General features: G+C 44.0%; 1 protein-coding gene across 6 annotated transcripts in view; it reads right to left on the bottom strand.

Moving 5' to 3' along the window:
- LOC308325822 (disco-interacting protein 2 homolog C) overlaps nucleotides 1–23,687 on the bottom strand; it is a 237,641-nt gene that overhangs the window by 27,598 nt on the left and 186,356 nt on the right. For 4 of the 6 annotated variants that reach the window (XM_080778520.1, XM_080778522.1, XM_080778525.1 and 1 more), the window contains exons 11-23: nucleotides 22,725–22,848; nucleotides 21,065–21,174; nucleotides 19,007–19,109; nucleotides 18,599–18,663; nucleotides 18,029–18,122; nucleotides 17,533–17,652; nucleotides 16,567–16,681; nucleotides 15,448–15,587; nucleotides 12,432–12,568; nucleotides 11,284–11,492; nucleotides 10,023–10,137; nucleotides 7,978–8,179; nucleotides 7,394–7,503 (exon numbers count right to left, since the gene is read on the bottom strand). In XM_080778520.1, the coding sequence (XP_080634646.1) occupies nucleotides 7,394–7,503; nucleotides 7,978–8,179; nucleotides 10,023–10,137; nucleotides 11,284–11,492; nucleotides 12,432–12,568; nucleotides 15,448–15,587; nucleotides 16,567–16,681; nucleotides 17,533–17,652; nucleotides 18,029–18,122; nucleotides 18,599–18,663; nucleotides 19,007–19,109; nucleotides 21,065–21,174; nucleotides 22,725–22,848 (1,644 nt within the window). The remainder of the gene's footprint in view (nucleotides 1–7,393; nucleotides 7,504–7,977; nucleotides 8,180–10,022; nucleotides 10,138–11,283; nucleotides 11,493–12,431; nucleotides 12,569–15,447; nucleotides 15,588–16,566; nucleotides 16,682–17,532; nucleotides 17,653–18,028; nucleotides 18,123–18,598; nucleotides 18,664–19,006; nucleotides 19,110–21,064; nucleotides 21,175–22,724; nucleotides 22,849–23,687) is intronic. The other 2 variants (XM_080778521.1, XM_080778523.1) reach the window with 1 other exon arrangement.

Here is a 23,687-nt window from a genome sequence, read left to right as displayed (position 1 = left end):
CCCCTGCCGCTAGGAAACGTCCCTGAAGTGATTGTAAGCTAAATAATGCGTGACTCTTTTTGCAGAGTTTTGAGCTGTTGAAAAGCCCCACCAGTCAACCTGTATTATACATCAAGCTGCAACCACTTGCTAGCGTTTTTTGTACAAAGTGACTTACAAAACGATGAGGATAACAGCAGGAACTGAACCCTAAAGGTCTATTCATAGTCCAGTTTTCGGTGAAGAGGTGACCACCGAAACGGTGGTTAGTAAAAACAGAGAGATGTGTTGTGTGAGCGGTGACTACCGTGATGTCATGCTGTAGTTTTCGGTTGTCGCCTCTTCACCGAAAACTGGACTGATCCCAGGCGGCATCGTTCACCACTATCAGTGATGGAAAGTAACTAAGTACATTTACTTAAGTACTGTTCTTGAGTACGATTCTTATTACAAAACATTCATTAACCACTTCAGCCCTATACATTTCGGCCATTTGAAAATAGCCGATCCACAAGCCGATTCGACGCATTGTGAGCTTGTAGATCTGCTATATTCAAAAGATTTTTATACATTTAAAAACTTTAAAGACATTCTGCATAATGAGTACTTTTATTTTTGGTACTTTAAATACATTTTGGTGCTTTTGTACTTTTACTCAAGTGCATTTTGAATTTTGTTTTGTAATTTAATGCCCAACTTCATCATACAGGAATTTCACACAAGAGTAGCGAAAATAACCGACCTACAAGCTCACAATTCCTCGAACCGCAAGGTATTGTGAGCTGCGCAGTTGTGTGCAGATCGGCTATTTGAACTATTTTAAAACTTTTTTAAATTATATTAAAAAAGGAATGGTTTTGGACTTGTGAGGTTTCCACAGGACAGTGACAGTGGACACACTACAGTATAGTGTGTCTCCCACCCCTCTCCTCCCACCTCTCTCTCTCTCTCCTCCTAGGGTCACCATACATTGAGCCCAATGGAAGCCAGCCCCGGAGATAAAGTCTCTATGTTATCTCAGTGAGAGAGAGACAGCTAACATGCTAAAGAATACAAAGTGTCTTTGTCTCTAATTGTGGCTAGTGAGAGAAAGAGATAAGAGAGAGGGAATGATAGAGGAAGAGACAGATGTCAAACGAGGCCGTGTGTACGCGCGCGACAACGCATGCGTACGTGTGTGTGTGTGTGTGTGTGTGTGTGAGCACCGAAGAGAAAAATATTACGCATTTGTGTGCGACGTGCGTCGCATGTTCCAGTGTGTGTTAGAATCTGTGACGTTTTCTGCTGTGTTTTCTAGTGTTCCTTGTTCCTATAGTTTTGGTTATTGTTTTACTGTTCTGTTGTGTTGTGCTCCTATTTTGTAGTTAGTATCCTGGTTTCCTTTGTGCTTACTGTTACCTCTCTTGTCTCGTGAAAAGAGGTCCCGCACACTGTCAGACACTTGCCAGAAAAATTTTCTTTATTAGGTCGATGTTTGGGTCGCTTAGACCTTCATCAGGACAGACAATCCATGGGGACATTGTCTGTCTAAGCGACCCGAAACGTCGACCTACTGTAATAAAGAGCAACATTGTTTTGGCAAGTGTCTGATAGTGTGCGGGACCTCTTCTATGTCTTTCAAAGATACCCGTTTAATTATATGCTCTATTGCCCTACGCACCTGTCACCAGCCTTTTGAGGTGTGCATCGGCCTTTTGCTATAAAACCTGTCTCGTCTCACCTGTGATTATTAGTTTGCTCCACCTGTGTCCTGTTAAGTCTCTTAGCCAATCCCTGTCTTGATTTTGAGTTATGTTCACCTGTGCCCTGTTATCCCTGTGTGTATTTATACTCCCCTGTTTTTTCAGTTCCTTGTCAGATCATTGTTGTAAGTCACCAGTGTTCAGTTCCTAGTGTATTTCCATATTTTCCTGGTCCTGGTCTTTTTGTGAGTTTTGTCATTAAACTCTCTTGCATTTGAGCTCCTCTGCCTCCGCCTGTCTGTCTGCTTTGGGTCCTAATCTCCTGCCTTGCACACGTGACAGAGTGTTACATTCCAAGCGACAGATAAACATCTAGGAACATACATAGCTGTCTTTATACTCCATGTCCTTATCAGAGATCACTAACAGTCCACACAAGAACTGATGCTGAGGACATGGGTGTTCAATTTAACTCTGAACATGTATGTACAAAAGTGTAACCCAATGGACCCGAAAGGGTTCATTGGGTTACATTTGTACGGTACATGCTCAGCGTTACAGGCCTGTTAAGAGTCCATTTGGCGGATGGTGGATTTTAAAATGCTGATTTGATGGATCATTTTTTACTTTGTTTCTTTTTCGTGCAATACATGTATGACAATCCTTATAGCTTTAACCAATGAGAAGTTGTAACTCCTTGTTCCTTACTCCCATTTTCAACATAATCACACAATATGATTGGTCTTCACTGAAGCTCATTATAATATGGCACCATTTGTGTTTATTCAGAGTGTCTCAGAGGAACCTACCTACCTGTGACATTGTCAGTCAGCAGGTTTGGAAACTTCAAACAAGATTATTATTATTATTATTATTATTATTAAACTCCTTTTCAGCATGCTAACTTTCCAGGAAGAGAAATGCTGTAGTTTCTATTATGGATGTTCACACTCCACAGCCCTCCTCTGAGACACAGAGTGAGTATAGACAGGTTTCTGAACTGTCCACTCTCCACAGCCCTCCTCTAAGTCACAGCGTGAGTAGACAAGCCTGACTTGGCTATACTTATATCACACTGCGTGGATAAGGCAATTTTTTTTCAGATTCGCGTCTGGCCACTGCGAGGCTATGAGTAGACAGGTTTCTGAACTGTTTCACAGCTCTCCTCTGAGATAGTGAGTGAGTAGATGGGTTTCTGAACTGTCCACAGCTCTCCTCTGAGACACAGAGTGATTAAACAGATGTTTTTAGAAAAAAATAATAAAAAAGTTAAAGAATTATTCGAGAAGATAGCAACGACTTGAGAACCCTGGGCTTTACAGAGTCCTAACAAAAGGTGTTTTTTATCATGAGCTATATCTCTAGCCAGACCCGTATCCCAGAATGCATTGCGTGTGAATAGGCAGAGAACCGAACTGAAGGTTAGGAAAAACGTCCCCTTTGTGTGGTGGAGAGAAGCAGACATCTCAGTGGCGGGCTGATGTGACAATGGAGGAGGGAGTCTATAGTTACGCTTCCATCCTGATTCTTCTCTCTACATAACTCGTTATATAAAGGAGAAGGTTGAATTTTACTCACCCATACTCTACAATCCATCACTTGTTGTCTACTATCACCACACATCAGGCACATGCTGCATCTCTCATACTAGTGCAAGGTGATATGACTTATCATCAATATCATGATGATTTTTTTAAACTTTTGTCTCGATGATCTTTTGTATTTTTATAGTGAAAATATAGAAAGTCTACAAGCTGACAATGCGTTGCAATGTCACACGTTTAGTATGAGTAGAGGAAAAGACGGGGAAAGGAAAAGGAAAAGGAAAAGGAAAGAGGGAAAGGGGGAGAGGATAGGGGTGTATACTAACAGTCTGACAACACCGTCACTCCAGACATGCGTGGCTGGTTAAAACCAACCCGTGGTAGGTTAAAACCAACCCGTGGCTCCCGACATGCGCGGCAGGTTAAAACTAACCAATCTAAACTGTGAGATTTAGGGTTGGGTTTTGGGTAGGGTGTCGGACTCATGACTGTAGGACTATTAGCATGTGATACCAAACACATGCACCCAGGGAAGGATCTCCCCTTTCTTCTCCTGGGGAGGAGAAAGCGGAAAGGAGATGAGAGGAAAGAGGAGAAGAGGAGAGGAAAGAGAGGAGAGAGAACCTGATCTCCACCACCAAAGACCTCCTGGTACGGAGAGAGTGCATTAGACTGCATGTGGTCAGAGCCTGAGGACAGCATTAGAACATGCCTGCAGCGACCACAGCATACCAACGCAATGGCAACGCATGGTAGTCCATGCAAGGCATTGGGGGTACAGTACTGTATGTCTGCAAGGCATTGGGGGTACTGTACTGTATGTCAGACCAGTACAAGAAACTTCAAGTGTCACTCGTGTAAAAGGAGACAGGAGACACGTTCAAAGCAAATTGCATGTCACTCACTCACTTTACAACAAAGAACATTCCCAGCAGAGAAGAATGCATTCACAGATAGCACTGTAAGCTGATTTCTTTCTTTCTATTTTTTCTCATTCACACTCAGAGGGCTTGGTTTTCAAACTGTAAAATCCTGTTAATTTACCCCTTTGTACAAATGTAACCAACATTGTGTACACTCTCAGAGTTAAATTAACAGAGGCTGATGGACTGGCAATGGATGGATGAATGGATGGATGGATGGATGCAGACAGACATGCATGGGTGGATGGAAGGATGGATGGGTATGTCGATGTTTAGTATAAGCCTTAGAACCCCAAATGAGTGAAGCAAACTATAGCTTTCGATTCCAAATTGCTTCCTTTTCTGTGAAAGCAGTTCAAAGTTACCAGTTGTGTCTACACTCTACATCATACCGCAGAGTCGTCACATTCACTCAACTCTCTCCTCTTCCAATATCACAGATTCCATTTGAAATGATGGAGGCGTATCAAATTCACCCCTGCAGGCCAACAACACTGTCTGTCTGTCTGTCTGTCTGTCTGTCTGACTGACAGACAGACAGCGCTCAGTGGGGGATCGCTAAACACCCCCAACTCCCAGGATCACAAACTCAATTACAACTCCAGACTGACACAACTCACTCACCTCCCCAAACCAATTACATTCGTCCCACACTGCCGCTGTCCAGGCAATACATTTTGTACTAGATTTCATAATTGGATTTGTTTTAGCCTATAATTAGAAAATTTACAATAATCATGTCCTAATTCAGTTGTTGTTGGCATATTTGCCACAGTATATTGTCTACATTATGTTGAATTTGTCAGCCATTTACCCATCCTAACTACTAGGAGCAGAGGACAGCATTACAGTAATCCGGTGCCTGAAGAGCAGTTACTATAGGGCAGTGTTTCTCAATGTGGGGTTCGGGGGACCCCAGGGAGACCCCAGGGAGACCCTAATTGATCGTTAGGAACCAAATTGAGGCTGTTAAACACGCCTGACAGCATGTCGCGGGTTTGACTCCCAATCCCGACGACCTTTCCTGCGTGTCACCTCCCATCTCTCTCTCCCCATGTCCTGTCATTCTACAGTATACCTATCATTATGCATTAAAGCCCCAAAAATATCAAAACATAAATAAAATGGAACCAAATGACCGCTGTGGGTCTCCAACAGTGTATGAATCGAAACAAATTGTTGGTTCAATTTGTACACTGTCGGAGTTACATGAGCACTGAGGATTTCACAGTATAGACTGGAGTCATAGAGATTACATTAATGTATCAACTGGGAGTTGTATGGGTTGAGTTTGACAAACACTGAGTTAGGGGTTATTATGTGTCTTGCTCATGGTGGTGAACAGTTAACCTTCTGATTCCCAGGCAGTGGCTCTACACACTTCGCTAACCACTTAAACCATCTAGAATTAGTAAACAGAACCTAGTTGGCTCTTGTACGTTTTCATCTATACCAGATAATACACTCTTATAGCCAGTTCTGTCGCTTTGTGTGAGCTTGAAGAGCATATTTTTGGCTATAATGTTCCCACCAGAATATGGATGGCCGGGTTCAAGTGGTTCGAGTTATTTCAGTCAGGACACTCTTGTAAAACTCTGCTAGCAGACAAACACCATCAACCTCAGCTGACAAGCATTCAAAACGGCATGCCCGCAGGTGGCACTGTGTGTGTGTGCGTGCGTATGTGCGCATGCGTGCGTGTGTGCGTAGGGAGAACTCAGTACCCCGGGTGTCAGAGTGGAAGTCTGTTTGAGTGCTAGTGGTTGATATGGATGTCACAGGACTGTCACTTCCTATTAGCATCCTTTTGGAGGTCCAGACAGGACCCCGGCTGGCTAACAACATGCCTGATGGGAGTCTTCATCTCCACAGGAAAAGGTACAAATCAATTCTGTCAACACCAGCTGCCCCCCCATATCTCTCTCTCTCTCTCTCTCTCTCTCTCTCTCTGTGAAGATGTGAGCGAAATAAAGCACCCGCCTGGAGCTGTTTTCATTCAAAGGAGGTGTCATTCACTGCCGCATGGCATGCATTATTTCATAAGTACAGTTTTAGACTGCACCAGCAAACTTGAGCCACAAGAGACACCACCGAGTTGCCGTGTCGAACGTTGTGAAGTTCGCTAGAGCCGACTTAGCCCCGTTCGAGTTACAACCCGATATAGACAGAATAGTAAATAACGTTCTGGCGAGAGCGTTTTCCCCGACTGCCACTCAAAGTGGCTACTGGCCTATCACAGCACATCCTTGCACAAGTGCACTGCCCTATCACGGCGCTTCCTTACTCAAACGTGAAGGCTATTCCGCACTTGCGTCAAACTATGATGCCTAGAGACTCAGACATTCTCTAAGCCACACGAGTTTGTGGTCCGTTATATAGAGATCAAAGAGTAATATAATATTGTCACGGAACACAACAAAACTAGTAATGAAGGCTTCTTTATTACAGTACTGCCTTGTAGAAGCTAGGCCACGTTATTACCTCAAGGCTAAGAGAAACACTATCCACATCTTCGGCTGTGTTTCACTTCCATTGCCCCACATCCCTCCTAATCTAAAGACAATGTTGACCGAGGGATCCATGTGGAAACACAGACAGGAAACGCCCAAGTGTCAATGAATGGACAGAGATTCTGGGAGATTGAGTTCTACATCAACAGAACCACTCACGTTGCTTTCAGGTCAAAACAAGTAAATTAACCCCACAAAGAGAAACACAAGCTACTGTACTTCACTAAAGTGAGATAAACACACACATGGCTATGAATAACACTTTAAAACCTAACCTACCTTTAAAGTGTTAAATTAGACCCAAGAGTATGGTCTGTTTAGATTATATAGGGAGTGTTCTTATATTTTATAGAATTTAATTTAAAGTATCGATTTATTCACACGAAGCTTAAGTTTCATTTCAGATTCAGTTTGGGTCGCCGGATCGTATAAAAGAAAAGCAGCAAAACAATGTCTTAACACTAGAAGTTAAAATCACCTTTGCGAGAGAGTGAAACAAATCATGAAGCAAGGTTCAAACTCCCCCCCACTACCCCATCCCTGATGACATGTATGTAATGACAACAATGTAAGAGCTTTGAATGCCACCTCCAACCTCAGTGAAAGTGGCGAAGCCATGAACGAAAAGTCGTATGATATGAAGGATGCGTTCTGGGGGATGATTTGCAAGGCGTTGTGTTGTGAGATGTGTGTCAGCAGTGATGTTGAAAACCAGACAACCCCCCCCCCCCCCCAGCTCTCTCCACCACACACACCTTCCTTGCCTGATCATTGTCTTCGATCTGACCCAGGTCCCTGCCGCTGGCCTGGGCGATCCTCTTGCCCGATACGAGGTTACCCACCATCACAGAGGCTGGGCCGATCTCTGCCAGGAAGAGAGAAGGAGGAGGAAGGCATAGATGGGACTGTAAAACGGGATCATCTGTGTCGGGTGGAAACCAAATCCCTTTTTTTGTTTTATTTTATGATTATCGTAAAAACATAAACGTAAAAATAGTGAAAATAGCAGATCAATATTTTAACAACTTTTGTGCAACACTCTTGTACTGTATGATGAAGTAGTAGGGAATTCATTGGCGAAGAAAACATAAAACGTTGCCTGACAAGCAACGGTATGCAGGTCAGTGCAACGGAGGAGTGAACAGACGCAACAGTGCACGCGCACTGTGTGTGCGTGCACTGTAATGTAGAACGGAACAAGTTCTAGAACCAAAGCAGCCTTTGAGGATTTTGCTGTGTGTGTGTGCGTGTCTGTGTCTGTGTGTGCGCGCGTGTGTGTGTCTGTGTGTGTGCGTGTGTGCGTGCATGCGCATACAGCTGCGCCCTTCCGCACTCTCACCTGGCTGCTTCTGCCGGGGTTTGGGCAGGTTGATGACACAGGTGTGGGGACACATGAGGACGTTGCAGGGGTGCAGCGAGCCCTCCAGGAACAGCTGCTTGGTCTCGGACAGGTGGATACCACCCAGCGGGGTCTTGGGGAGCGTGTTGGAGGGAACGAGCGCCAAGCAGTACACCCCTACCTGATGGATGCCATCTATGGCCTGTTACAGCAGGAGAGGAGAGGAGAGGAGAGGAGAGGAGAGGAGAGGAGAGGAGAGGAGAGGAGAGGAGAGGAGAGGAGAGGAGAGGAGAGGAGAGGAGAGGAGAGGAGAGGAGAGGAGAGGAGAGGAGAGGAGAGGAGAGGAGAGGAGAGGAGAGGAGAGGAGAGGAGAGGAGATATAAACCCATACTCTGAACGCTGCAAAGTGAAGCCGCATTCTACATATCTACATATTTGACACAAAATATGTAGATAGTGGCAATATGTAATTCTGTAATGGTGTTAGCTTGGGCCAGTCAGGCTGACTAAGACATGTACTTGACAAGTAGCACCAGCCCTGGCATCCAATGACAAGAAAAGGTTGGTTATTATGATAGACTACATCCCATAGCCAGGAGGGACGACTGTTCTGTGACTGGCCAGTTGGTTGTCAGGCCAACTGTCGAGAAACTTCTGTCTCTCAGCGACTCAGTCAAACCGAGGCAATAAGGCATTCATTCTTATAGGGCTGGCCATGATGTTGCGGTCCAGCCAAAACTATGTTACAATTTTAACGTTGATCAAGAGTCAACTCATAATGGGAGCTCAAAGGATGAAAAAAGTTGTGATGTCTAAACTTTCAGCGTATGTTATCATTTCATCACGCAAGCACGTGTGCGCGCACACACACACACACACACACACACACACACACACACACACACACACACACACACACACACATCGACTGTTGGTTACCATATTGTGACTAGACAAGCTAAATGGAAAAAGCAGCGCGGCACTACAGTATCTGTGAAGTTTAAAACCAAATAACCAATGGAGAGATTTGTTTTTTTATGATGGCTGTAAAAGCGCAGACAGCTTTTATAAGTTTTTACCACAGTCTCCATACTGGCTTACAGGCAGCAGGGACTATGTTACAACGCACGCACACACACACGCACACGCACACACGCACACACACACACACACACACACACACACACACACACACACACACACACACACACAGTAGACCATGCAGGCCGGCATTGAATATGAGCAGTGGTAGAAACTAAAGTATACATATATATATATATTTACTCAAGTACTATACAGTTTTTCAGCTACATAGTTTAAGACTTTACTTCTACTCCACTACAACTCGGAGTCAACATACTCACTTACTAGTTGCACATTTATTTTATTAATACACAACCTAGATGAACCCTATATGGTTGAGCGGAGGCCGGAGGGCCTCAGGGCTCTATACTAGTCTAAAATAGCCGATGGACAAGCTCACAACGCATGGTCTGAGCTTGTCGATCATGGGATCGACGGCGAATGCTGGGGTTTGCTGCGGTGCTGGGGGGTTCTGAAATGATACTTTGACTTTGGTTCTGTTATATAAATTGATACCAATGCTTTTGTACTATAACTCAAGATCGTTGAATACAGGCGTTTTACTTGTAACATACAGTATATTATTGCAGTATGGTACTTTTGTATTGGATCAGCTCAGTGACCTTGTGGTTAGAGTGTCCGCCCTGAGACTGGGAGGTCGGGGTTCGATCCCCCGGCCGGGTCATACCAAAGACTAAAAATGGGACCCAATGCCTCCCTGCTTGGCACTCAGCATTGATTGGGGATAAGTCCCTGTGACATACTAGCGTCATATCCAGGGGGTGTACTTCTTGTACATCAAGCTGCCTCACGATACAGAAACAGGAGATAGGCTCCCTATGGGAACCATGGCTCTGCAAGTCTTACTTACTTACTTTTGGTATCGTGCACGTGTGAGATTGTGTGTCTCATTCTTACTGTACTGTGTAAAGACATGTGCATAATTGTGTGCGTGCGTGCACCTGTAATACTCTGCTCATCCACTGGAAGCTGTCCTCCTCTGTGGAGTCGGGTCTCTGCTCTGCCACCACCACTATCCTCTCATCATGAAGCACTGTGATGGAGAACACTGCTATCCTGAAACACACACACACACACACACACACGTTTTCATGTCAGGCACCCCCGAGTGAATATGTATTTGGCCGTGGACCACAATCACAAACTATTTTGAGCCCTCATAAAAGATTTGCCTTATTAAAATGTTTCAAAACTATTTTTCAAAACTATGTTTTTTTTAAAGATTTATTTGAAAATAATAATAGCCAATTTAGGTTGAAAAGGCTGAGCTGATTTTGACATGCACTACTTTTACTGGGGACCTCCTGGGACCCCCTCAGGGAGTGGTGTGATTACATACAAAGTCAAAGCAAGAATGCCACTTGGAGTTAAATTAACACCATATATATTAACACTGGAGGAGGTCCCCGTATACATTTCATTATGTGCCTGCAAACAAAACAAGCCCCTGGATTGATATTTGAGTCAACAAACTGTGTTCTAATCTAATTACTCCAGAGTCCTGAGATGACATCTCTCTGTTGGTGGGAACAGCTTGAGGCCTGAGTTGACTCATAAGTGAGTGCCTATATTTCATTGGTTGGAGAAGTACAGCACTGTACTGTACACGAAACAGACAATGTAACTTTTCTAGTGTAGTTGACTTGAGTTCAGCTGTGTCCGTGTCATTTCAGTTCAGTTCAGTCTGCTCTAGAAAACTATCTTGCCTGATATACTGAAATCATTCTTATGCTCCCCATGTCCTCCACTCAACCCTATAGTTCACTTCACTTTAGGGAGGGATGGAGGAAACCACCTAACTCCATCTTTGGAGCGCTTCGGATAAAACCTTAACAATATATAAAGTCACAATACCAACTTTGATGAGGCAGTATTGCATAGTTTTAAAAATATATGGTTTTCTTTATTTTCTGAAAGTTTTATATTTTTCATTTCCTGAGTTAGGTGGTTTCTACCCGACAGCAAAGATATGTATATATTTTTTCACAGATACACAATGAATGCACTAACTCTGTGTGTGTGTGTGTGTGTGTGTGTGTGTGTGTGTGTGTGTGTGTGTGTGTGTGTGTGTGTGTGTGTGAGTGTGAGTGTGAGTGTGAGTGTGAGTGTGAGTGTGAGTGTGAGTGTGTGTGTGTGTGTGTGTGTGTGTGTGTGTGTGTGTGTGTGTGTGTGTGTGCGCGTGCGTGCGTGCCTCCCACCCACCTCCCCCTGTAGACAAACTTCATGGGTTCCACGGCCAGGGCGGTCGCTACGATGTCGTCGGCGTTGTGCCTGCGTCCGCCCACCACCATCAGACCGTCCATCTTCCCCGCCACGAAGATCAGACCCCCGGGGCCGATGAAGCCCAGGAGGCCTGTCCTGGTGAACGCACACTCACTGATGGGAGCACCGCTGCTGGACATGGGGAACACCTGGGGGGGGGAGAGAGAGAGAGAGAGAGAGGGAGAGAAACACAGAGAGGGAGAGAAACACAGAGAGGGGAATTACGTTTTTTTTTTTACTTACTTACAATTTACAATGCATATCGCTGTTATCTCCATATTGTACCTATTGTGTGTTTTTCCGTAAATGAATGCCGTATCCGTACTTCATCATGCTACAGTACTTAATCATGCTACAGTGCTTGTAGACCTGCTATTTTCTCTAATTTGAGATAAAACATTTGGGAACCACAGACCTCAGATCTCTGTAGGGTTTTTACTGTGTTCAGGGAGAGGACACTGGAACATTTAGTGTGCCTCAGTAAAAACAGACAAATGTGCGGTAAACAAGGTACCATATCTCTGCAGATAATGGATAAAGCCTTCCTCAAGGCTTGAGTGTACAGTATATACTGTATACAGTATAACCCATTAAGATCTGGGACAAGATTCCACAAATGTCTTTTAAATCCTAACAGTTTAAAAAAAAACTGTTTCTAAATCAGTGTGCTCAAACTTGTCAAGGTCCCCCAAAAATGATAATGTGACCCCCATCTGGAAACGTTTTGTACCAGGGTCACCCAGGAAGCAAAGATATGAGTTAAAAACGTTCACCGTGAAAGACGGTGAATGTAATTATATTTTATAAATGATATTCAAAGATTTGCTCCACATTTTCAAGATTCTTTCAAAAAATAGCAAGCTCGTAGCTATGAGCTTGTATATCTGTTATTTTTCAACAGCTAAAGTTTAAAATAATGGTTAAAGACAAGTGGATAAAATATATAAGGCGACACAAATGGATGACACCGGGCCAGGCTATTTGCAGCATCAATCACCTAGTTGACAGTCATGTCCGTTTCACCAACACAGAGAGAGGTTTGAGAGGTTAACCCTTTATGGCCAGCAGGTAAAGGGGCAGACATTTACCTCGAAGGTATTCTTGGTCATGCCTGACAGGCCGTAGTAGGAGGTTCCTGTGGCAACCGAGGACACGCACAGCTCTCCAATCTCATCCGTTTTACAGAGCACAGGAAGTCCATCTGGTCTCACCACACACATCACACCTACAGGAGAGAGAGAGAGAGAGAGAGAGAGAGAGAGAGAGAGAGAGAGAGAGAGAGAGAGAGAGAGAGAGAGAGAGAGAGAGAGATGAGGGTGACAGATGGAGGGACAAAGGTAGAGACAAGGACAGAGAGGAGACAGATGTCCAGGTCAGGAAGTAAAGAGGAGAGAAATGATGGAGAGAAATGAGAGGTGGACAGGGACGAAGACAGACAGATTGAAAAGGCAAAGGGAGAGAAAAGAAGACAGGAACAGAGAAAGGCAAAAGGTGGAGAGAAGAGGGAGAAAGATATTAGATGAATACTGTATTTCCTTCAATAAAAAGCTGTGCCCCTGTTCATCTAAGCTGCATTGATATTATTATAGGAAATATCCTACCATATTTGTTTTTAATTTGCAGCTTAACTACAGATATTTGAATGTGCAATTATAAATAAGATGGACCACAGTAGGCTACTGGGTGGTCTATCTCAGTTGAAGTTATAAATATTAGTTAAATTCATGTTTACCATAAGCAATTATAAAACTAGAAAAGTTGTATAGTTTTCAGGAGCTTTCATTAGTCAGGTGGTTTCACCTGACAAAAAAAGTTAAAATGACCAGTGAGCACCTGCAACTGCACTGTTTAATATTTCATGAAGACTCAATAAATGAGCCCAGTACATTTAACTGGGTTCAAACTGACACAAATGAATACACAAACAATTGAATACACTGTATGTAACTATACATTAATGCCCTACTTATTGCACATGTGGTGTAGTCTATATTTGCTATTCAGCAGCAGGGGGGGGGGGGTCTGAGGCACATTCCCGAGGGCAAGGTTTGATACCCACCACCCAATACCCCCAAGATTATGTTCCAAGGTTCGTTTCAACTGGGCTAAACAAGCCTGGCAAGAAACAGCAGCCTCGAAAACTTGGCTGGAGTCCGATGGGATGTTGTTCTTGGCCAGTCTGAGTCTTTAATGGGATTTTTTTGTTTGTAAGGTTGGAACAGATCCTAAGCAGCCTGTACTGTGATGTGATTGTACCGTACAGCACACGGCCATCATACGGAATCACTCTCTTTATTCCAAAGCACCATAGGAGTTCCATGCCAAGGAACCCCAAATAGCCATAGCCTTCGGTCCCATTTCGAAATGTTCTTTTAATTAAAAACAAAACAACATTTGTTTTGGCGATAATGGCATGCCCAAAATTAGGACACGGTGGGTTGAAAGTGGTCAAACAATAACATTTTAATTATATATATTTTGATATGATAAAAAACCTGCTTTATGACAGCACAATGAATCCTACCTGGCTGGATGGACAGTATAGCATTCTAGGGTTTTATAATCATCTTGTCTATTTCATTGCAGATCATGTTCTTCTAGTATTCAAACAACAACCTTCTCTCAGTCATCTCCTCTCCTCCTAACCTTCGTAGTGACCCCAGTACAGAAGACCTCCTCCTCCTGAATATACTAACATGTCCCAACTGATTGGTTCCTCGTGTGGAAGTCCCTTTCCGTCAACAAGGAAATTGGTCAAACGACAGGTCAAACATTGGGGTCAAACTTAAGAACATACATACATGTTTAAGCAATGGGTTCAGGTCAAGGTTAGGGCCAAAGGCTAAGGAAAGTACTTAAAAGACTGGCTCCAGATTTGAGTGCTTTTATAAGCTATCACACAATCCCATAAAATGTACTTATGGAAAACATATGGAGAGAGCCTCTGAACTGAGATAAACGCTAGGTAGTAGTCACTGAATGGCGCGAGCGCACACACACACACACACACACACACACACACACACACACACACACACACACACACACACACACACACACACACACACACGCACACGCACACGCACACGCACATGCACAAAAAGAGATACACACAAGCACAGAGCCTCATGGAGTCAAATGTGGCACCCTGAAAGTTATTATCAGTTTTTTTATTTAACTTATTGTTCCCAGAAGTAGAGTGACGGATGCAAATACAGTATTCATGACAAAATGTCATTATCTCCCGTGTGTGTGTGTGTGTGTGTGTGTGTGTGTGTGTGTGTGTGTGTGTGTGTGTGTGTGTGCGCCCCAGCATGGGCACGTTTGCATGCACCCGTGATCGTGTGTGTGTGCGTTTGTGCGTGTGTGAGCGTGCATGCAGATGAGCATTATGTTTAAATTCTGCCATATCTGAACAGTATGAAAATATGAAAATGCAATGCATTTTTATTTTATTGCAGAGTCAGGGCTAAATCAAGTTTATATATATACTTGGCAATGCAGAGGCCTGAGGGCAACGTTTAAATCATTTTCCTCATTCTTATTAGAAAGGGAGCCAATGTAATTCTGCGCTTAAAGTCTCGTGATAAGAGGGACTAGCATTCATTTCATAGTTTCATTATTATTGCTCGAGGCTTATGAACCTCCCTTGGAAGTTGAAGTTATGTTAAATAGAGAGAAAGTTCTAGGAAAGCTGGGTTGGGTTCTACATTAGTGGGACTGACTTCATATCCATATATACATGCATTAGCTTGGATATGGAATGGGGGTCACATAATACAGTAGGGTCACATGCTAAAAGCCTTTTATTTTAGATAAAAGCAAATGATAAACTGTATCTTCAACCAGTAAGACGCCTGAGGGCGAGAAGCGACCTATTACACAGTGTTAATGTAACTACTCAGAGGGAGGGTCCATTTGGTTTTATTTTACACTGGTTTCATTACGGGAAGTCTCCACAATTACAGAATGTAGAAGAATTGTTATTTTGATGGACGTATTGCCTGTTTATCTCTCTCCTATGGTACTACATCAATACAGCCTGGAATTGTGGACAAAATCTTATCCAACTACAACTAAATATTCGATAGTTTTGGGTCTTACCTCCAGGCATGACAGTGCCCACGTCCTGCAGGGTGAGGACAGACAGCTTCTCCTCCGTGTCCACTCGGATCACGCCGTGACTCAGACCCTGCATGGACAGCACCCCGCGGCCAGGGGGCGGGACTATCTCCTCCGTCGGCCTATAGAGGGAGAGACGGGGAGACGTGGAAATAAGAGCCAATGGGCTATAAATGCACATGAACGCCATTTTGGAAAGAACTTGGGCCCCTCCCTACTTCCTTTACATGTGTTACCGATGATAGTCTGGTCAAGCAGAGTCAGGGTGCTGCTACTACTGTGCATGTTGGCTCACTGAAACACTCTGCTACTCCAGTGGGTCTCAAACTGTCCTTAACTGGGTTCCAAATGGCCCCGTACGGGTGCGTATCTCTGAGAGTGTACACATTAATTTGCTTTAAGAGTTACGGAATATGGAGGTCCTTGAAGTTAAAAAAGTTTGAGAACTAGTGCACACTAAATGGAACAGAGCCATAATTAGTATCATCGGTAACACCTGAAGTAGGGAAGCGGCCCAGAAGTAGGAAGAGTCTGTCACTCTGCATAGAACCTATTGTGTGTGTGTGTGTGTGTGTGTGTGTGTGTGTGTGTGTGTGTGTGTGTGTGTCATATCTTTGCAGAATAAGTGCCTTCCTTCTGTTTTTTAACGAGCAGCCCTTCACAGCATGTGTTGAGTTTAGAAGGCTGTGTATAAAGTCAGTAAACTGGCATTCGGCATGCTTTGGCATGGTGTGTGTGTGTGTGTGTGTGTGTGTGTGTGTGTGTGTGTGCGCACGTGCGTGCACCTTTTCACGGTTAATTATTTCATTACGGGCAGGGTCTAAATGACAGCTCACAGTCCATTAAACTGCTTCCATTACAGCGGGTGGTGACGGTTCGACGCTCCGCTTTAACATGGCAGCCGACCGCTGAGAAAAGACACCTCTTTAAAACTCACAGAGCCGTAGCACACCTTCATGCTACGCGTTCACACTACCAACTGGATCAGATCAAAGACAAGGTAAAATGATGTGTGTGTACTTTTGTTTGAACATACGGTGTGTGTGTGGGTGTGTGTGTGTGTGTGTGTGTGTGTGTGTGTGTGTGCGCGTGCGTGCGTACCTCCTGACAGCCACTGTGAGAGCCTCAGGGGAGCTCGCACAGGGACAGATGACCTCAGGTTTCAGTCCTTTACTCTGGAAGACGTTAAGGAAAGCATCACAGGACGAGATGGACCCTGGGGACAGACATGGAGAGAGGGATGGGGAGGGATGGGGAGAGAGAGAGAGAGAGAGAGGGGGGGACAGACATGGAGAGAGGGATGGGGAGGGATGGGGAGAGAGAGAGAGAGAGAGGGGGGGACAGACATGGAGAGAGGGATGGGGAGAGAGAGAGAGAGAGAGAGAGAGAGAGGGGGGGGGGGACAGACATGGAGAGAGGGATGGGGGGAGAGAGAGAGAGAGAGAGAGAGGGGGGGGGACAGACATGGAGAGAGGGATGGGGAGAGAGAGAGAGAGAGAGAGAGAGAGAGAGAGAGGGGGGAGATACATGTGAGACAGTGTGGCATGGACATAGTGAGATGAAGATGGAGGGGTGAGGGACACAGACAGATAGGTTCATGAAGTTCATTCTGAACCAGTCGAAGAAAGAAAAAAACCATCTATCAGACCAGAAGAGGAGGTACTGTACATTCCCATAGAAAGGAGGTGTCATTCACTGCTGCTGTGTTTCCATTTTTTTCCTTCTTTTTTAGCGTTTGTATTTGTTGATGACACATGTTGTATATAATTGTGTCCCCAGGACTTTTTTCTGATATCCTTTTAGACTTAAAGGGTTAGTTCATATTTTTGGACGTAAAGCTGTAGGAAATACTTGCCATTAATACAGTGGTTGTAAAGGTATTAATTAATTGCCTGAGTCCCTGGGCTGTTTTTTGTGAATATTAAGCAGTTCCGGGAACCTGACAGGGTGTCATGGGTTCGAGTCCCGATCCCGACGGCCTTTGCTGCGTTTCACTCCCCATCTCTCTCTCCCGTTTCCAAATTGCACTTCAATTCAAAAACTCCCCAGAGTGACTTGTGTTCTTACAGGGGTTTGAACCGTCGGCCACCACCAGCATGCGTAGAGAAGCCAGGTTGACGTCTCTCTGGTCCCGGTGAGCTACTAGAGCCCAGTGCATGTCCCTGGACTTTACACACGCCACCTTGGCTGGGAGAACAAACACACACGCAAACACACACGCACACACGCACACACGCACACACACACACACACACACACACACACACACACACACACACACACACACACACACACACACACACACACACACACACACACACACACACACACACACACATATTAAAAAGAAGACCATACAGTATATCGTGTGCATTTTGCAAAAAGTTTAAACGTAATGTAAAATGTCTTGAGACGACTTGTTGTGATTTGACACTTTGATCAAATTTGAATTGAATTGAATTGAATTTTAATTGCATATCTTACGTTAGATATGCGCTCCAGCTTGGTCCAAATAATTGCACTCAAACTACACATAGAACACGAGGACACGGAGTTGTCCTACCTTTGTACTGACACACCTTCTGGATCCAGGAGAGAGGATTGACCTTCATCAAGGCATAGGGGATACTGATGACATGCATCATGTTCATCACACTCTGAGAGAGAGAGAGAGAGAGAGAGAGAGTATTGCTTTACATCTAGACTACCGTGGTTACAACATGACAATAATAATGAGCCGATCAAATATATACATACATACTGTACATACATACATACATCTGCCTTGCATAGTCCCCAGTGAATAGGCAGTTTGCCCTTCACTGGTAACCCTATTTTTGAATCATTTTTAAATATATGAAGGTATTGTGGGCTGGGCTTTTTACAAAAAAGCCCCCCTTTTAAATACATACACACATACTGTACATACATACCTACACCTACATACATACATACATACATACATACATACATTTCAGAGGTTGAAGCCGTTTTTAAGGACCCACTTTTAGGCCAGTGCAACAGAGCAAGCTCTTGCCTTTTTTTAAACCCTACCCATTTTAACCAAATACATACATACATACATATAAATACAGATAGCACACAGATGACTGTGGTTCAGTGTCATGCTTACCGTGAGGATGCCGTGCCACAATCCTACATCCTTCTTAAAGTCTAAAACATTCACTATGGTCTCAGCTGGAGAAAGAGAGAGAGAGAGAGAGAGAGACGGGGGATCAGAAGATGTATTTGTCAAACTACTCACACGTACAAGAAGCAAAATGCTATTTCGTGCAGTCCACAAAGTAAACAAAGGATGTGAACTTTCACAGGAAAGCAGCCTAGCCTGAAAAATGATTGCGTCTAAATGTAAATACACTCATTTATATCACTGTAGCCTTTGTTTTGATATTGAAAAATGCATTCACGGTAACGTGAACAATCATAATGTAATAGTGAAGAACTAGTTTATTAATGGTGAGTATGTGTGCGTGCGTGCCTGCGTGGCATGGTGTGCGTGCGTGGCATGCACATGCAGTACCTTCTGTGTATCCACAGGACTGCGTGAGGGTCTGGCAGTGTGTGAGCATTGCTATCCTCATTACCGCAACACCTAACACACTGCCGTCCTTACACGTCTTGTACTGAGAGAGAGAGAGAGAGAGAGAGAGAGAGAGATTAAGTAATACACATGAATTCCTCTGCAACATTCAGACAAACACCCGTTCATCTCGTTTAAATGATACACAGAGTCTGAGGAACATCACATTATAGAAAAGGGGCCGTCTTGACACCTGGGCTGCCTACAAATTAGGGCTGAGTCGATACCTCGTTTAATGACCAAGGATGAGGGATTTTTCTTTTCTTTTTCTGTACTCTGATACTTTTTTACATCTTAAAGGTGTTTTTATTTATTTATTTGGTTAAAAGCAAACGAGTTTTGGTAAAAAAGTTAAATCTATATTTTGATAGTAATCATTGCTAGAGTTTGGCTTTTTAATAAACAGAAAATTAATGTTCAGGTTGGTCACCAGTTTCATTCAATCAGCACAGTGAACCGATTTATCAACTTCAATTGTAGATTGTTACAGTTCCCATCTTTGCCTGCTCATTTCTTTGTTTCATCACTTCCAATTTCATGTGTTTATCCTGTATCCCTGATTGATGATTTTGTTTTGTGTAAAACATTATCCTAAAATGAATTATTTTAGGATAATGTTTTACACAAAACAAAATCAGTAGTATCATTTTAAATGATACTACTCAGCCATTACTTACAGCCTAGCCGTAAGTAATTACAATGTGCCTGTATCCCCAGGCTATGGGAATGATTCTGCTTGGAAAACAGACAGCTGTCCCTCCAGGCTATGGGAACGGTGTCTCTGAAATACACAGCCGTCCCTTTGGGTTATATGGAAACAAGCAGCAGACAGCTACACCATGCACTATAATGCTTAAATATTCGAACATTTCTTCAAGATAGTAAGTAAATGGGGGTCTTAACCTGGTACTAATACTGTATGCAAAAGAGTTTGTGTACGTACAGATTACATAATCATGCATGTATTTAAAATCTCAAAGTGGAGTCCAGGGACCCGTAATGGTCCATTTGGTTCTGTTTGAATACTCTCACCCTACGTTCTAAAAGCAGGCGAACAGCGGCGAATCCGGGCAATAAAAATCTCCTAGTGGTTCCTGCTGTCATAGAATAAACAATCCTAAAGGCTAAACAAAGCAACACATGAATTTGATTGGATATCGTCCAAAGATAAAATATTTTCATGTTTTTGAACGACGTTCCTCCGCCCACTTTTCGACTATCGCCTCTTGGCCTGCTATCGCCAGTAGTTGCCGGATCCCATAGACAAATAACGCACTTCGGGAAAATACGCCAGGCTGTCGCCCGCTGTGAAAACGTCCTGTCAGAGTTATGTGTGGGTCCTTGAAAGAGTTTGAGAACCAGTAAATCATTTGCAGCCGGATATATGTTCTCAACTAGCAACACGTTGAAGTAACACATCCTGAGAGAGGGCCATTAAGAAAAACAGATTCAATACAATTTGTAAATGTCAGGGAAAAAAAACCTGTCTAGACCATAAATGACAAACAAAAAAAATGAAACCCCAATCATTTTCCAATCACTCTTTCATTACCACTCTATCCATCTTCCTCAATATCTGCCTCCGTCGCCATCAAGACAGAGAGAAATATGAGCGCAATTACTGTACAGCACGGCTGTTTATGGGGACAATGGGCGAGCTGAAATGAATCAGGGGAGATTATGGGAATGGCTGGCGCGTGGAGGTAATTACAGGCCCTGGAGCGCTATTGATCGGCGGTTTGATCGGAACGGCGCGGCAGAAATGAAATTGGCGAAACGGTTTAGATACTGTATGCCCTGATGGGTGCGTGAGCTGTGTGTGTGTGTGTGTGTGTGTGTGTGTGTGTGTGTGTGTGTGTGTGTGTGTGTGTGCGTGCGTGCATGCATGTTCATGTGGTGGGCTAATTAGCATGATTGCACATAAACCTTCAGTTCAAGTTTCTTATATGGATATTCAAAAGATGTGTCCTGTGCGTGCGTGCGTGCGTCGTGCAGTACCTCGATATAGGCAGTGTCCTGGTTTGCATCTTTGATTGGCGGGAACCAGTCTCGCGGAGGTTTGGAGAGATGCTTGGACTCTGTAACGAACCACAGCACCTTGGGCCAGCCTGCACGCACACACACACACACACACACACACACACACACACACACACACACACACACACACACACACACACACACACACCACGTATGGGACAACATGTTGTTAACTAACAGCTTTACATCTATATAAAGCGCCTTGGATAAAGGCGCTATATAAATGCACCATTTACCATTTGACAATTTTGTACATAACCTCTCATTGAAAACTCCTTTTCCTAAAGTTGTAAAGAAAAAAAAATACAGTGTAAAATGTTCCTATTATATGCTTTAATAATGTTAAGTATCATTAAAAATCTCAGTATTTTGGCAATTATTTGGAGACCCGCTACAAATATCAGATGTACAAGGTCTTAAAAAAAATGTTGAAAGTGTGCGAACTAGGCTGATTTAGTAATCTGTAGAATCAGCCTCAGGTCTTAATGGGTTAATATGATGTTAATGACTGAGAGGAGATTAAAGCACACGATCAATGTGTACAATTCTGCTCCTTAATGAGCTGCGTACGCACACACACACACACACACACACACACACACACACACACACACACACACACACACACACACACACACACACACACACACACACACACACACACACACAGACACACACACACACACACACACACACACACACACACACACACACACACACACACAGTTAATTGTTAATCCATGCTAAGAGAATAGCAGGAGAAACATTGGCGTCATGTTGCTATTTATACAACCATTATTGAGAATGCCGGACATTAATCCCTCTCCCTCTCCCTCTCCCTCTCCCTCTCCCTCTCTCTCTCTCTCTCTCTCTCTCTCTCTCTCTCTATTCGTTCAATTATTCTGTGTCTCTATTCTGTGTCTGCCTCCCTTTCTTACTTTGTCTATCTCTGCCACTCCCTCTCTCTTTCTTCACTCATTCTCTTTCTCTCTCTTCTTACTCTGCTGTTTCTGATTGATCTGTACTCGCTCACATTTGAAAACACAGCCTATTCTCCTATTTTCTCTCTCCGTTCTCTCTTGTCCTCTCCTCTTTTCTCTTCTCTCCTTTTCTCTCCTCCTCCTCCTCCTCCTCCTTTCACTTGTCCTCTCCTCTTTTCTCTCCTCCTCCTCCTTTCACTTGTCCTGTCCTCTTTTCTCTTCTCACTCCTTTTCTCTCCTCCTCCTCCACCTCCTCCACCACCACCTCCTCCTTTCACTTGTCCTCTCCTCTTTTCTCTTCTCACTCCTCTCTCCTCCTCCTCCTCCTCCTTTCATCGGCTCCTCTTCCATTACGGAGTCTGTCCTTCTATTACAATCAGTGAGTCCATTCATCCTACAGAGAAATACTATTCTGTAACAGGAGAACGGTTCAATAAGCACTGTGACACACACGTGCGTGCGTGCGTGCGTTAGCTAGTTACTGTAGGTTAACTATGTTAAACTACTGTAGTCAGGAATGTGCTGGAGGTACTACCGATACACATGCATGTCTGTGTGTGTGTGTGTGTGTGTGTGTGTGTGTGTGTGTGTGTGTGTGTGTGTGTGTGTGTGTGTGTGAGTGTGTGCGTGCGTGTGACCTTTGAACTGGGGGATCTCTCCCGTAGAACTCTTGGGCAGTCCTTTATGGCAGGCGTCACTGGTCAGAGCTACGGTCACTCCACAACTCCCCAGCAAGAACCCTATCTGTTGACTGCCTGCATCCTGCAGAGAGAGAGAGAGAGAGAGAGAGAGAGAGACGGCAACATTCATGAGCATACAATTATAGGTCAGGTTGACACAGTCAGGCAAACATAAAAAACAGAAATATGGCTTGTGTATGCACGCACACACGCACACACACACACACACACACACACACACACCCCCCCCCCCCCCCCCCCCCTACGTGTGATGGATTTTAATAGGACTGAACTGGATCTGGCAGGCAGACAGAGAGAGACAGAGAGAGAGCAGTCCCAGTGGAGGGTTTCTGTTCTTCTCCGTCTCATTCCATCCCTACCCTCTCACTCTGTCTGTTCACTACACACTAGGCCCACGCATGCACGCACGCACGCGCTGCTGTCCCTCATCTGTCACTCTATCTAAATTATTCTCTCTTTCTCTGTCTCACACAACCTTGCACTGTCTGTACATCGTTTCTGTCAGGCAGAAACCTCTTATCTCCTCTTATCTCCATTCCGTAAATGAACTCCTTATTTGATCCTTCTACAGCGTCACACAAAAGTATCAAAAGTAGCAGATCCACAAGGAAGCGACACATTCAGAGCTTGTAGATCTGTTGCTTTTGCCGTTTTGGAATTTGAATCCAGAAAAGTAACTCTTGTTTTGGACATGAGGTTTCCACTCGACAGAGACGATATTGTTTTCATACTGTGTTATTCAATGAAATGCCTTGCTCAAGGGCCCATCGGCAGGCAGGCACACAGACTGTAATTGGCACTGACCCTGACCACATAATGAATTATGATGAAGTAAGAAGAATATTGTGCCCCAAATAAACCCATTCACCACAACTGAACAAAGGAATGCAAACTCTCTCT

This window comes from Protomyctophum bolini (genome assembly GCF_963924005.1).
Source record: "Protomyctophum bolini genome assembly, chromosome: 12".
Taxonomy (NCBI): domain Eukaryota; kingdom Metazoa; phylum Chordata; class Actinopteri; order Myctophiformes; family Myctophidae; genus Protomyctophum; species Protomyctophum bolini.
The sequence above is the reverse complement of the archived record's forward strand: the minus strand, read 5'-3'. Positions and strand labels throughout refer to the sequence as shown.